Below are 16237 nucleotides of genomic sequence, written 5' to 3' on the forward strand. Positions count from 1 at the left end.
AAAATACTACCTTTGAGATCCTTGCCCTAAGCTTTTGACCTAAATCCCTAACATCATTTTTAAGGACTCTCCACCCACCCCTAACTTGTCATTGGTTCCGATATGGACCATGACCGCTGGATCTACTCCAGCCCCTCCCATTAATCTGTCAACCCGATCCGCGATGTGTCGAACTTGAGCGCCAGGAAGACAACACACCGTTCGACGATCCCAGTCTTTGTGACAGATTGCCCTATCTGTACCCCTAATAATTGAGTCTCCCACTACCAGCACCTGTTTGGCCTGCCCTGCTCTTCTGGTCCCCTGCATACTGGAGCCGACATTCCCCTGACTGGCAGAGGAAGTGTCCGGCTGCAGCAGTGCCGTCCCTGGACTGATATCCCCCTCATCTGCCAACCTTGCAAACTTGTTGGGGTGTGTCAGATCAGGGCTAGCCTCCCTGGCACTCTTCCCTCTATCCTGCTTTCTAACTGTTATCCAGATAGCTATCTCACTTTCCTCAGACTCCTTGCTACTACCCTCCCTCACATCTATCCCAAAGAGTGCTTGCTCAGTGAGCAGCAAACTCTTCCAAGTCTCTCAGTGTTGAAACTCGCCCGTTTAGATACTCGATGTGCGATTCCAAATGGGCATTTTGCTCACATTTTGAACAAGGATATGCACCCTCAAACGGCTGTTCCAGGACTGCATACATTAGACAAGATGTGCACTGGATTGCGCTGTCAATAATGGAACACATACTAAAGGGGGATTACGCAAGAAAAGAGAAAAATACAATATAATGCAGTGATAAGAAACTGATTTACTGCAGTCCCCCACTAAAGTCTGTGAATCTGAAGACACTTAATCTAAAATCACACACTTATTACAAACACACACTTAAAAATCAAACACTTGAACGCTCACAAACTCGCGTCATTTGCCTGCCTGTATAAATGGAGCTCTCAAAACAGCCTATTGTTTTCCCTCTGGATTCAAAGGACCCTCATTTTATTTTTTTTATTTGTCTCGGGCAAATTGGAGAGAGAGACAAAAACTCTTTATCAGAGCAAAGCAGATATAATCAGCTTTTCCAGTTAAGAGGCCTTGGGTGGACTTCTGGGTAGGTACTATTATATCTTATGCAGAGTGCTGAGTATGCATAAGGAGTATTGTAACCCAGTCAAGTTCCTCTGGGTACCTGGGAAAAAAATATATGAAAATGATTACAGCTTACATCTGCTGTCATCAGACAGACTCTCTCTCTCTCTCTCTCTCTCTCTGCTAACCTGACACAAATTGAATCTTCAAAGGTTCGCTCATCTCTACACTAAACTACTAAAATTCATAATCAGTGTGTTATTTTGTCACAAAACAGTAATCAATTTACAAAGCCCAGGAAGCATGTGCTTCAGGTCAGCTAAATCTATTTGTTGCTGCCCTTGGTTTATTAGAGCTGGTCCTGGTGACAGACCCCCTTTAACTATGCTTGTAATAACATTCACTGCTTTTGACTACGACTATGACTACAACTGAATTAACACGTGTGGATTTTATTGCTCATATGTTGAAATATTCTTTCTATGGCCTGCTTAATATCTTTATTCCTTAAGCTGTAGATCATAGGGTTCAGAAGTGGAGTTACAACATTGTAAAACAGGGAAAGGATTTTCTTTGCATTGTTCATGTTTGGAAGCAAATAGATGCTAATAAGTGATCCATAGTATAAAGACACCACAGCCAAGTGAGAACTGCAGGTGGAGAAGGTCTTCTGCCTCCCGGTCACAGAGGGGATCTTCAGTATGGTGACAATTATATAAACATATGAAATGATAATAACCATAAATGGACAAATGACCAGAGGAACAGCTATTAACTGACTCTCCATCTTCACTATAAAAGGGTCTGTACAGGAAAGTTCAAGAATTGGGTCAAAATCACAGAAGAAATGGTCAATGATATTTGGTCCGCAGAATATCAAATGATTTATTGTTACTGAAATGATCAATATTACAAAAAGGACAAACAACCAAGAGAGAAATATTGTTGTTACACAAAATGTGATGTTTATGACAGAGACATAATGGAGAGGGTTACAGATGGCCTGATACCGGTCATAGGACATCACGGTCAGGAGAAGACATTCTATTGATTCTGTGGCGGAAAAACAATAAAATTGAGTTAAGCATCCAATAAAAGACACATAACTTCCATCATACAACACAACTCGGAGCATGTTGGGTACTATAGTGGTGGTGAGGAGGATATCTGAGAAGGAGAGCTGTGTTAGAAAGAAGTACATGGGAGAGTGGAGCGATGGGCTGTAGGACACCACTAAGATGATGATGAGGTTTCCACACACAGTCACACAGTAAGTTAGAAGCATCAAAATGAAGAAAAAGTTCTTTATACTTTGAAAATTTTGAAAACCCAAAAGAAAGATTTCAGTCACAGCAGTGGAGTTATACTGCATAATGATGAAGACCAGAATGATTGCATTAGCTTAAAATATTGAATAAATGTCCTGATGAAGATACTGAATTCTAGCACTGATGAGTTACACCTGAAGATGATAAAGGTTTCACCTAAAGATAAAGACCGAGAACAAGAACAATATTCTTTAATTATTGAATTCATATTTACTCCATTGGCACAATCCGGGTGTGCAGAGAATGTATGATGTGACTATATGCAGTGGGTACCGACAGTGTCACAAATCTGATACGAGCCTGCAGTGGACCGCATCAAAGTCAAAAGTTACCCATTTTTAAGACTGGTTTACACGGCCCGATGGAGCAGGCGAAAGTCAGGAAGAAATTGTTCCTTCCCGAAAACTGCCTGCTCATCATTGGAGTAGAAAGCACGTAGCCATTCCCTCCACTGTATGGTATTGATAGGGATACTGCCATCCCTCATCCTCATACAGAATCATTATTTCTGGGCAGCAGAATGCTGTTTAGAAAGAACGATCTGCTGCCCACAAACAATAATTTAGTGCCCTCATGAGCAATTGTTTCACCCGATGAACAACCGTTTTGTTAGTTTATTAAGAGATTGGAGGCACCTTTATACAGGCAGAATATCAGGAACGAGCCTATGTATGAACATTTGTACCCGATAATCTGGGGACAATCGGGCAGTGTAGAAGGGCCTTTAGACAACATATAGTACTAAAAATGGATGAAAGATTTCTCCATGGAATCCAGAGTGCTGCCTCATTTTTTTTATATTGTTAGCAGGACATTGGCCTTGGGTCCAGATAGCTAGTAGACAGATTTGTAATAAACAATCAACAAACATTATTTTTAATATTAATATGAAATTAAAATAAAACATGAAAAAAACAAAACATTAAAAGTCATTGTGTTAATACAAATGTTTATCCTACATGTAAGTAGATTTATTATCATATCATCAAAACAAATGAACTCTGATCACATTAGACCTTTATTTAATTTGTTCCTTTAAAAATGTTTAAAAAAAAAGTGTATTGTTTCTATCATACTGTAAGTGAACTATTTTGTTGGTTTGCATAATCAGAGATGTCGGAAGAAGCAGGTTCAGTGTCCCATCTCCATGTGCACACTCCTACCTGTGGAGATGATGTCTCTCTCCTTGTCTCACCACTTCCACCACAGGCCTAGACATGATACATGAACCAGCCCTGCCAATATGTATGAAACAAGTCCAACCTCTACAATCCATGTTGTAAAATGAAGACCTTTATTTTGTCATCCTAAAACCAGAGAATGGAAAAATGCAGAACAACTGCACCTCCTACGCGGATCGAACAAGGACGACCCTTAAGTCAGGTAAAACAAAATAACATATTACTCAAGATAACAAATTTCTCTCAATTAAACCCTTATTGTCCGGACTTTTAGTTGTTGAGGAAAAACCGGGTAATTTTGCGTTGTTAAGCTCACATATTTCTGTATTTAATTTTATCACATTAGATACAGAGATGAGTAAATTTTCTAAAATTCGATTCAGGTCCAAATCGACCATAAGGTTCGATCCGGGTACATGCCTCTCTTTCTCTCCTTTAGAATCAGGATTTTCCTGAATATTTTTTTGACGAATCAGAACTTTTTTAAAAATTCTATAAAATTTTTAATCTAAAGAATAGTTTTGCTAATCTCCTATTAGATATGATTTTTTTTAACTATCAGAAGCAATCCAGAATGCAGCATACTTACAGTAGATGACTGTATCTAGACATTTTGCTCTCTTTCAGATCAGTATTAAGAAAACCGATTGTTAACAGGACTCTGTCTATGTAATACAGACACAATGCTCTGACTTGCATCCTTTTTATAGATGGTGAGTTACAGTATAACAAGGCCATCATGAGCCCCAGAGATTTCATTGCTCCCTAAAGAGCAAACACATATTTCTAGACCGAAGAGAACTTTTCTAAATTAATTGTCATGATCCTTAATAATTCTGAAAATGTACCTATTCATTTCATAGGAAGCTGAATTTGACATATAAAATCTTTATAAAAAAAAGTATTTTTGATAACTTAATTTGACCCCTTCCTCTCTGCATGAAGCGTCTCTCATTATTTTAATCTGTGACAAAGAGCACTGGAAATGTTTTATAAATGATAAATTCCAATGTTTCTTTTTATTTAATCTATCATACAGTAGAGGTAGAATGAACTATCAGATACACAGTCGAGTCCCACTATTATGCCCACCAGCTAATATCCAGAGTAACCGCCATGTACAGCTGGGACAGCAGCTAGAAAGTCTGGAGGTGATTCAATAAGCCCCTGGTAGGTGGTCACAGGTATCTGGAGTAGAGTTGAGCGGACACCTGGATGTTCAGGTTCGGCAGGTTCGGACGAACTTGAAAAAAAAAGTTCGGGTTCGGGACCCGAACTTGACCCTGAACCCGAACCCCATTGAAGTCAATGGGGAAGCAAACTTTTGGCCACTAAAATTGCTCTAAAATAGCCCTGGAAAGAGCTAGAGGGCTGCAAAATGTGCTTAAGAGCATGGCAAATGCTCTGCAAACAAATGTGGATAGGGATATGACTTAAAAAACATAAAAGACCTTAAAAAAATAAAAATTAGGAATGATGTAGGAGGAAGAGGTTGAGGAGGCGGTAAATGGGTGGATGTGGCCATGTAGGCTCACGTGGCGGTCTAGGTGGAAGCGGCGGCGAAGGAGGAATAGGTAGCCAACACAGATGTGTGTTATTTTGCATTTTTACATAGGGGTATCCCCCAAAATATTGGGACATATAAAAAAAAAAAGGAATAAGTGCACTTGAGTACAAAGATGGATGGTTGAGGCTGTTAGAACTGTCTATTCTGCACAAGGTACAGACAAGTCTTGTGGGATCCAGGCCTGGTTCATTTTAATGAACGTGAGCTTGTCAGCGTTGGCTGTGGACAGGCGGCTGCGTCTGTCTGTAATGACGGCTCCTGACGTGCTAAATACACGTTCAGCGAGTACACTGGCTGCAGGGCTGGCCAGCACCTCCAAGGCATACAGGGCAGGCTCTGGCCATGTGGACAATTTGGAGAACCAGAAGTTGAATGGGGCAGAACCATCAGTCAGTACGTGTAGGCGTGTGCACAGGTACTGTTCCACCATGTTGTTCAAATGCTGCCTCCTGCTAACATGCTCCATATCAGCAGTTGGGGCCGGTTGTTGCGGCGAGGTGACAAAGCTTTTCCACATGTCGGCCATGCTAACCCTGCCTTCTGAGGTGCTGGCGCTGACACAGCTGCGTTGGCGACCTCTTACTCCTCCCCTGCCTTCGCCTTGTGCCTCCACTTGTCCCCCGGCATCAGTCGGGAATGCTCTCAGGAGCGCGTCTACCAGCGTGCGCCTGTAGTCGTGCATCTTCCTATCACGCTCTAGTGAGGGAATTAAGGACGGCACATTGTCTTTGTACCGGGGATCCAGCAGGGTGGCCACACATTAGTCAGCACATGTTAAAATGTGGGCAACTCTGCTGTCGTTGCGCAGGCATTGCAGCATGTAGTCGCTCATGTGTGCCAGGCTGCCCAGAGGTAAGGACAAGCTGTCCTCTGTGGGAGGCGTATCGTCTGCGTCCTCCGTATCCCCCGAGCCAGGCACCAGTGATGGGCCCGAGCTGCATTTGATGCCACCCCGCTGTGAACATGCTTCATCCCCATCCTCCTCCTCCTCCTCCTCCTCCTCCTCCTCCTCATCCTCCTCCTCCTCCAGTAGTGGTCCCTGGCTGGCCAAATTTGTACCTGGCCTCTGCTGTTGCAAAAAACCTCCCTCTGAGCCACTTCTAAAAGACTGGCCTGAAAGTGTTAGAGATGACCCCTCTTCCTCCTCCTCGTCCTGGGCCACATCCTCTTCCATCATCGCCCTAAGTGTTTTATCAAGGAGACATAGAAGTGGTATTGTAACGCTGATAACGGCGTCATCGCCACTGGCCATGTTGGTGGAGTACTCGAAACAGCGCGCCAGGGCACACAGGTCTCGCATGGAGGCCCAGTCATTGGTGGTGAAGTGATGCTGTTCCACAGTGCGACTCACCCGTGCGTGCCGCAGCTGAAACTCCACTATGGACTGCTGCTGCTCGCACAGTCTGTCCAGCATGTGCAAGGTGGAGTTCCACCTGGTGGGCACGTCGCATATGAGGTGGTGAGCGGGAAGGCCGAAGTTATGTTGTAGAGCCGACAGCCGAGCGGCGGCAGGATGAGAACACCGGAAGCGCGCACAGACGGCCCGCACTTTATGCAGCAGCTCTGACATGTCGGGGTAGTTGTGAATGAATTTCTGCACCACCAAATTCAGCACATGCGCCAGGCAAGGGATGTGCGTCAAACCGGCTAGTCCCAGAGCTGCAACGAGATTTCGCCCATTATCGCACACCACCACACCGGGCTTGAGGCTCACTGGCAGCAACCACTCGTCGGTCTGTTGTTCTATACCCCCCCACAACTCCTGCGCGGTGTGGGGCCTATCCCCCAAACACATCAGTTTCAGAACGGCCTGTTGACGTTTACCCCTGGCTGTGCTGAAGTTGGTGGTAAAGGTCAGTCGTTGACCGGATGAGGAGGTAGTAGAAGAGGAGGAGGAAGCCGAGTAGGAAGAGGAGGCAACAGGAGGCAAAGAATGATGCCCTGCGATCCTTGGCGGCGGAAGGACGTGCGCCAAACAGCTCTCCGCCTGGGGCCCAGCCGCCATTTCATTTACCCAGTGTGCAGTTAGGGATATATAGTGTCCCTGGCCATGCTTACTGGTCCACGTATCCGTGGTTAGGTGGACCTTGCCACAGATGGTGTTGCGTAGTGCACACTTGATTTTATCCGATACTTGCAGAGAGGGCACGGCTCTCCTGGAGAAGTAGTGGCGGCTGGGAACGACGTACTGTGGGACAGCAAGCGACATGAGCTGTTTGAAGCTGTCCTTCTCCACCAGTCCACCAGCCTGAATGACAGCATTTCAAAGGCCAGTAGTTTAGAAATGCTGGCATTCAGGGCCAGGGATCGAGGGTGGCTAGGTGGGAATTCACGCTTTCTCTCAAAGGTTTGTGAGATGGAGAGCTGAACGCTTCCGTGTGACATGGTGGAGATGCTTGGTGACGGAGGTGGTGTTGGTGGCACATCATCTGTTTGCTGGGCGGCAGGTGCCAACGTTCCTCCAGAGGCGGAGGAAGAGGCCGAGGCAGTAGCAGAAGAGGGAGCAGGAGGGGCCCTTTCTTGGTTTTGAAGGTGCTTACTCCACTGCAGCCCGTGTCTCGCATGTAGATGCCTGGTCATGCAGGTTGTGCTAAGGTTCAGAACGTCAATGCCTCACTTCAGGCTCTGATGGCACAGCGTGCAAACCACTCGGGTCTTGTCGTCAGCACATTGTGTGAAGAAGTGCCATGCCAGGGAAGTCCTTGAAGCTGCCTTTGGTGTTCTCGGTCCCTGGTGACGGTGGCCAGTAGCAGGCGAACTGTTTTGGCGATGGCTGCTCTGCTTTTGCACCCTTTTGCTACGCTGTTGGCTAGGTCTCACCACTGCCTCTTCCTCCGAACTCTGAAAGTCAGTGGCACAACCTTCATTCCATGTGGGGTCTAGGACCTCATCGTCCCCTGCATCGTCTTCCACCCAGTCTTCCTCCCTGACCTCCTTTTCGGTCTGCACACTGCAGAAAGATGCAGCAGTTGGCACCTGTGTTTCGTCATCATCAGAGACGTGCTGAGGTGGTATTCCCATGTCCTCATCAGGAAACATAAGTGGTTGTGCATCAGTGCATTCTATGTCTTCCACCCCTGGGGAAGGGCTAGGTGGATGCCCTTGGGAAACCCTACCAGCAGAGTCTTCAAACAGCATAAGAGACTGCTGCATGACTTGAAGCTAAGACAGGTCCCTCGATATACACGGGGGTGATGTGACAGACTGATGGGCATGGGTTTCAGGCGCCACCTGTGGGCTTTCTGCAGAAGACTGGGTGGGAGATAATGTGAACGTGCTGGATCCACTGTCGACCACCCAATTGACTAGCGCCTGTACTTGCTCAGGCCTTACCATCCTTAGAACGGCATTAAGCCCGACCAAATATCGCTGTAGATTCTGGCGGCTACTGGGACCTGAGGTAGTAGGTTCAGTAGGACGTGTAGCTGTAGCAGAACGGCCACATCCTCTCCTAGCACCAGAGGCTCCACCAACACCACCACCACGACCATGACCGTGTCCCTTATTAGATGTTTGCCTCATAGTTAGCGTTCACCAAGCAAAGTAAAAAGTGGTTAAGTCTGTTAAAAATAATTAACCACCAATAAAAACCCTGATGTAGGGCATTGCACTAAATTATTATTTTTTTTAACTCTAGTAACTTATGCACGTCTAATCCTAGATGTGCACTATATGAAACAGATGGGGTTTTTTTCACCCCAGTAAGCAAAAAGCTTTATTTATGGCCTAAATGTGACACTCACTTATCCACGTCTAATCCTAGATGTGCACTATATGAAAAAAATTTTTTTTTTTTATCCCAGTGTCTCAGAGCAGTATTTCTGGACTTGCAGACATGCAGATATCCTGTTCTGGTGCACTATCGTTGCATAAAATGGCTGACGATTATGTATTGATATTGACTAACTGAAGTAAAAAAAAAAATGTTTTCAGCAGTAGTTGGCTCAGGGCAGGCTTAAAAAAATTGTGCACTGCACCCACAAAACACATTTGCTGTAGATCGCTGAGTAAAGAAGCAGTTCTTGATAAGATTCCTCCCTGATCTCTCCCTCACAGCAGCTGCAGCCTATCCCTACACTAATCCGAGCAGAGTTACGGGCGGCGCTACGTGACTCCAGCTTAAATAAATTTTACATAAATGTTCGGGTTCGGGTCCGGGTGCTGAAAAACCTAAAGTTCGGTAGGAACCCGAACTTTACAGTTCGGGTTCGCTCAACTCTAATCTGGAGCCATGCTGACTGCAGTGCGTCTCACAGCTGCTGGAGGGGGCATGAGCAAACACGACCATCAAGGTGGTTTAACAGATGCTCAGTTGGGTTCATGTCTGGGAAATTGTGGGGCCAGTGTAATAGAGGGCGCTGTTCATGAGTCATGATTCATGAGTCATGATTACAGCCTCCTCTATTAGTTGCATAGTGTTAAGACAAGACTATTCGCTGAGATCATATTCGCTATATTGCTCTATATTTGTTTTTTAGAATATTCCTAATATTCTAAAAAAACTAATATATAGCAATATAGTGAATATTATGTAATATTTATGTAGTAAGTCATTGATAATATCTGACACTGGAAAAGCTGGGTAATAACTCAGTGTAGATCGCAAGTTATTACCCAGCTTTCCCAGTGTCAGATATCATCCTAGTGTAGATCGCAAATATTCTAATTGCAAATTTTAATTGAAAATTTTTCATGCAAAAGGCTACACTAATAAGCTTGTCATAAGACTCAGTCTAATATTCTTGTCAGAAGACTATGAAAACCAATAGATGGCACTATTGAGTTATGAGCAGCGCCCTCTATTCGTTTCATAGTCTTCTGACAAGAATATTAGTCTTGTCATAAGACTGTGAAACCAATAGAGGGCGCTGTTCATAACTCAATAGCGCCATCTATTGGTTTTCATAGTCTTATGACAGCTGAAAAACAAGGCAGATTCTGCTCATTTGCATGTCTTTCCCATAAGCCTATGTTTATGCAAATGAGTTTTTACATGACAAAACTGTATAGAAGGGTTATTGAATATTATGTTAGGACAATCAGAAAACTTTTTGTAACCCTAATGATATTGATCTAGGTGTGCAGGTCCACCCAAGCCATCCAACAGATAAAAAATAACTTTGAGGCTTACTGGTTCTCAGTCAGATGAGAGCTGGTTTGGAATATCTCATGGTGCACAAGGCTGTCATCTGTCTCATGGATAGAGTGGGCACATACCTGGCTTTTGGCATATAGCCTTTGTGTAGTTGTCTATTGTATGTTGTACACAATAGGAGTCTAAGATGTATCCAGCTATCCTCCTAATGCTGTTTCCAAACCATTTTGATGGGGTTTCCAATAATTTCTAACCTTTTTTTTTTTTAACCAGACACCCTCTTCTCTTCCGAGCAGGGTGTGCCTGGGGTGTTCCCATTGACTTCCATTGTATTCAAGCACCCAAATTATTCGGCTGAGCACTCGGATCTGCCGAGCATAGCGATGCTCCAGCCGAACAGCAGTTCGGCCGAGCATGCTCACTCATCACTAATCTTAACTCAACCTTTAGGACAGGGTTCTAATGTCAGGACTGAGACAACCTGTTCCTCCAAAAGGAAGGAAGAACAGGAGTCTCCCTCAGGCCTTAATACAAATGCAACACACAAAATAACCCACACAAAATACAAATGGTAAAGAAAACACTTAACTTCAAGTGGCTGTGGCAGCACCAGGAATTCAGCCGAGATCCACTCCAATCCACAGCTCAAACAGATGCAATAAACCGCATAGCATAGTGGGAGAAACAACCATAAATAGAGAAGGTTAAATGACCATAATAGTCACACCTGGGGAAAGAAGGTGCGGCAAGCACCAGAAACAACACAGATGTTATTTGATCCAAACGGAAAACATGTCAGATCAAGCCACGTATTGCCAGTCTCACTGATCTCCTGCCACCTGTCGCGGGAACGTCTGTGACATTTAGACTACATCGCTTATTTTTTACATGTTATTTAATCTGTACTATTTATAGCCATACCATTAGGCTGTGTGTATAATACTTATTTATATACTCTTGAATCTTCACTTTATAGTACCTCCCTAAAAATACTTTTTGCACTTGCACTTTATTGCATTTATCCTGCCATGTGGTCACCATCACTATGTTGGTATTTTTAAAATGATGGCAGTCTCATGTTAGGAGCTATAGTGGATGATAAGATATTGAGGCTGAAAGTCAGAAGTTCTAAACATTGTTACCCTTTTGCTCGTCTGTGTATGTCTAAAACAATAGTTAAGCAAACCCTACTGTGTTGGTGTTTTTAACCTTTTAAATTTATTAGTGTATGCCAATCATGTCTGTAATATATGTTTAATACAAATTTGATACTATAAAAATGATGCATGTGTGATTAGCCTGTTTATTATTGAACCACGTATACTTCTATTGGTGTTCTATTCTGTGGTGTATATGGGTTGATTATAGGTGGGGATATAGGTTTGGTGTTTACCATCATTTTATAGACAATCTTCTTGGCTATCTCATACATAAATTGGACTTGCAGCTGTTTAGCATATGATTAGCTATACAGATTCTTGTCATGTAACGGCATTGTTACTGTTTTGCTCCTAAAATTCTAAATTTCCATTTTTATTATTTTGTTAGTATTTAGTAAATCCACCTTTGGATTTTAACACTGCCTGAATCCTTCCGGGCATGCTCTCGATCTCAACCGAAATCTGTTCCCAGGTCTCTTCTACACGTTCCCAATATTGGTGCATACTGGTTGACTCACTTGGGTACAAATACAGCTTTTTCTCTACCCACAAGTGTTCGATTGAGTTGAGGTCGGGGGACTGTGGGGGCCAATCCAGCACTTCTACTTCATTGTCATTGAATTATTTCTTTGCCAATCTCAACATATGGTTCGAGTCATTGTCCTGCTGGAACACTATGTCGTCCTTTTCATACCCATAGTACATATACAAAGTTACTTGTCTTGTAGGATACTCACATATAGATCAGCATTGAGACCACCATCGATCCTGGTTAAGTATCCAACATCTTTGGCTGTGAAACAGCCCCACAGCATCAGGCTTCCTCCACCGAATTTGACAGTCACAGATTTTGTTGCATGCCATTTTTGCTGCAACATTTGAGAAAAAGGGGATGTGGAGTCAGGCCATCAGGCCCATCTTTTTTATCATTTTCTACTCCTTTTTTGGCATGGAAAACGGAAAGGAGTTGCCATAGATTTAAGTCTGTCTCACGTTCTGTTGGGGGAAGCGTCAATATTACTGTTTGTTGAGGCCTGCACCTCTACATAACTTTGCTGCTTCCGCTGGCAGCACAGTGGGACTTGAGACCGCCAGTCTTAATTAATGTCCCCCACATAGCATATTCACCTATGGTATGGGCATAGACAGTGCCAAATAAGAAATCAGTTTGAGCTTTGCTCTTTGTATGCACTGATTGTTGCTCTGTGCATACAGCATGGCCAAACTGGATTTTTTCTAAATGTGACACAGCCTCATGCATGCTCAGTTGCTTGAGTAGTGACAGCCAAATTCTGGAATGACTACTGGCTCTCCACCATGTTAGACCCTCGCTACCAGTCCAAAATGGGGGTCTTTCTTACACCCGCTGAGAGGGAGGACGAACTGAACTACTATCAAGACATTCTATGTAGTCAGTTGGCCGCTGCCTATGTGCGCTATCACCCATACTCACGCAGTTCTGACCGGGGGGGGGCCCTCTGCACTCACATTCCACTGCAATGGCTGCTGGGGGGAAGGGGGTTGGAGGGGCAGGAGTAGTACCAGCTTCATCAGCAGCAACTTACATCTAGAGTCACCCTCCTACTGAAGAAACTACTCACCAGTAGCAGCAGGTAGACATAGCGCAGAACGTGAACCAGCAGGTTGTGGCATACTTGGAGTGCACCCTGCCACCCCACATCAAAGACCCCCTGGAATACTGGTCAGCCAAACTCGATTTGTGGCCACAACTGGCTGAGTGTTTGCCTTAGACAAGCTTTCCTGCACGGCCAGCAGTGTGGCATCAGAGCGGTTGTTTAGTGCGGCGGGGGACATTGTTACCCCAAGGAGAACTCGCCTGTCTACACAAAATGTGCAGAAACTGACCTTTGTGAAGATGAATCCGGCGTGGATCAGCCAGGATTTTCAAACACCAGTGCCTGATGCATCAGATTAGATCATCCATGGTATCACACCTACACTTTGACAAAAGAGACCTGTTTCTTCTGGCTATCTGCTTCAGCTACTATTCTGATGCTGCCACACACCTGATGCCACACCTGCTGCCAGGTGCTCCTACAGTCACCCACCATCTTCAGCTGGTACTGGTATTGCCCTACACCTCCCCACTATGTCACTGGGCAACTCTGTGGTCTCTTCATGCTGCTGCCACATCACCACTCTGTAGTCTCTTCATGCTGCTGCCACATCACCACTCTGTGGTCTCCTCATGCTGCTTCCAGCTCATTACTATGTCACTGGGCCACTTTGTGGTCTCCTCATGCTGCTGCCACCTCAACACTATGTCACTGGGCCACTCTGTGGGCATGCTTGAAAAAGGCTAACACAGCCGAAACGTTTCACCCGGAATAAACTCCACCTTTTGCACCTTTTTTGGACGTGCTGTCTCCATTTTTTTATTTTTCTGGATTTCTACAAATTGCTTTACTAGGGGTTTTTTACCACCCCTCCTGGAGACGAGCACCCGACACTACTGCCACTTCAACACTATGTCACTGGGCCACTCTGTAGTCTCCGCATGCTGCTGCTACCTCACCACTCTGTCATAGGGCCACTCTGTGGACTTATTATGCTGTTCCTCCCCCCCCCCCTGGGCCACTATTTTGCCTTTTTGACCTGGTTGACATCATAATTTATTTGACCCTTATTTTGATCTGTCAGACAGAAGGAAAAATGAGACGCACAATGGATCCTGTCTGTGTAGCAGCTATAAGGACTTTATGACATGGTCACTATTTTACATCAGAATTGGCTTATGATTTGGAAGCCAAAAACTGGAGTGGGTACAAAACACAGAAGACATGTAAATATTCCATTCACGTGTCATCTCTGTTTTGGATCCACTCCTGTTGTTTTTTGGCTTTAGCAATACTGATGGATTACTGACCAAATGCTCCACAAGTGAAGGCGGTTGCTCAACAGACAGGATCCGTTTTTTGGGTGTTATTGTTCTGACGGATCAGAGGAAGGGCAAAATAATAAGTGACGTCAACACAAACTTACTGCTGACACCCTCTCCACTCTGTCGGGGGGGGGGGGGTCTACTTGTAAAAGCGTTTAATAGAACAGGTTCTGTAGAAATCTATGTGGAATCAGCTGAGGACGGTGTAAGAGGCGTGCACTCTTTCACGGTACAGTAGGATCTTGGTCCTCTGCATGGTTCTTTATACCTGGTGCTGACATTGACCTGTAAGGCTGAGTTCACACTTGAGTTATTTGGTCAGTTTTGGCCCCGTATTTGACCAAATGAGTGAAGTGTGAAGTAATTCTAAGAGCGACGCCTGTCATCTCCATGTCATACTGACTCACAGAATTGTTTCACTAACAGTAGACACCCTATGCAAAACACAGTGTTCTACGCCACTATACAGGCTCTCTGCAGCCAGGAAATTTTTTTTTTTTTATGCAATTCACCATAAATAAATTTGGATCGAATAAAATCTTTTTCTGAAAATTTGGCAAACCGACCGAATCGAATTTTTGAGAAATTCGCTCATCTCTAAACACCATGCACGAGATTTCACTTGGGACTTTCAATCAAGATGAGGAGAGATGAGTATGATTTTTCTTTAACCTCCATTTCAAGGGAAATCATTTTGTTCCTTTGTGGGGGCCATATTACTTCCACGACTCTTTGTTGTTCATGAGACCGAAGATAGTTCTTAATGTATTTGGTGGCAAGCAAGATGTGGAAGTAGTTCTTCCACCATTTATTGTTGCATTAATGTGAGGATTTGCTCTAATATGAATATCAGGGGATGACTTTGTTGATGCTGATGTTTAGAGATGAGCGAATTGAATCCTAAGATGTGGAATTCGATCCGAATTTCAGGATAAATTTGATTCACCTCGAAGCTGAATTTCCTTGTGCTACGTTTTAGGGAATCAATTTAACCTGAAATAATGTAAAAAAAAAATCATGCTTACCTCCTCCATTTGCTCGCGATGGGCCACCAGCTGCCATCTTGATTGAAGATCTCGGCCAAAATCCCATGCGTGGTGACGTATGACGTCACCATGCTGTCCGGCAACATAATGTAATCTCGTGCCGATCATGGTTTTGCGCCAGATCTTCAAGCAAGATAGTGGGTGCCGGGCCATCGCAAGCAAATGGAGGCGGTAGGTTTGATTAAATTTTTATTTAATGTTAATTTTACACTGTTTTTACACACTGCATCTAAAGATTACAATGGGAGGGGGGGGAGTGGGGCAGCAACCATATAGGCGAACTAGGCGTTAGCCAAGCAGCCGGCCTGCTGGGGGCGCCCTGGTGGGCTCCCCCTGACTGGGGCTGCAGCCCTGGGCGACAGGGCGAGCGGCTCTTGAGTTACAAGGGGGCCAGGAGGTGGAGGTCCTTCTTAAATATGGCAGAGCAGGTATCTGCTTACCCTGATGGCAGGTGCCTGCTCTGCCAGTAAATTACCGGAGGAGAGGAGGCGGGTGGCAAGGGAGGCTGTTCTAGCAGCTCCCCACTCCTCCCTCGTGCGCCCTCTGTGATGTCGGAATATGACATCATTCCGGCCCTGGCATACTAAACGGCGCGCTGGAGGACTGAGGAGCTGCACCACACTGGACCCCAGGGAGGTGAGTGTTTAAGTGTTTGACTGAGTGAGTGTCTGCCTGTGTATTTATGTCAGTGAGTGAGTGAGTGTATGTATGTCTGTCTTTCTGTCAGTAAATGTATATGTGTCTGTCATTGAGTGTCTGTGTGTGTATGTCAGTGAGTGAGTGTATGTCAGTGAGTGTGGATGTCTGTCGGTCAGTAAGTGTCTGTGTGTTTGTTAGTGAGTATGTGTGTGTTTTTCTGCCAGTGAGTGAGTGTCTGT

General features: G+C 44.6%; 1 protein-coding gene across 1 annotated transcript; it reads right to left on the minus strand.

Annotated features, from left to right (window-relative positions):
- Positions 1–1516: 1516 nt before the first annotated feature.
- LOC120989807 (olfactory receptor 11L1-like) lies at positions 1517–2452 on the minus strand. Its single transcript, XM_040418147.1, has one exon. It carries the CDS (start codon positions 2450–2452, stop codon positions 1517–1519), a length of 936 nt encoding a protein of 311 aa, XP_040274081.1.
- Between the last annotated feature and the right edge of the window lie 13785 nt (positions 2453–16237).

The sequence above is a fragment of the Bufo bufo genome, chromosome 1 (assembly GCF_905171765.1).
Source record: "Bufo bufo chromosome 1, aBufBuf1.1, whole genome shotgun sequence".
Classification (NCBI taxonomy): Eukaryota; Metazoa; Chordata; class Amphibia; order Anura; family Bufonidae; genus Bufo; species Bufo bufo.

Coding starts and splice junctions, on each gene's coding strand:
- LOC120989807 (XM_040418147.1), bottom strand. CDS start 2,452: ATGCAGTATAACTCCACTGCTGTGACTGAAATCTTTCTTTTGGGTTTT.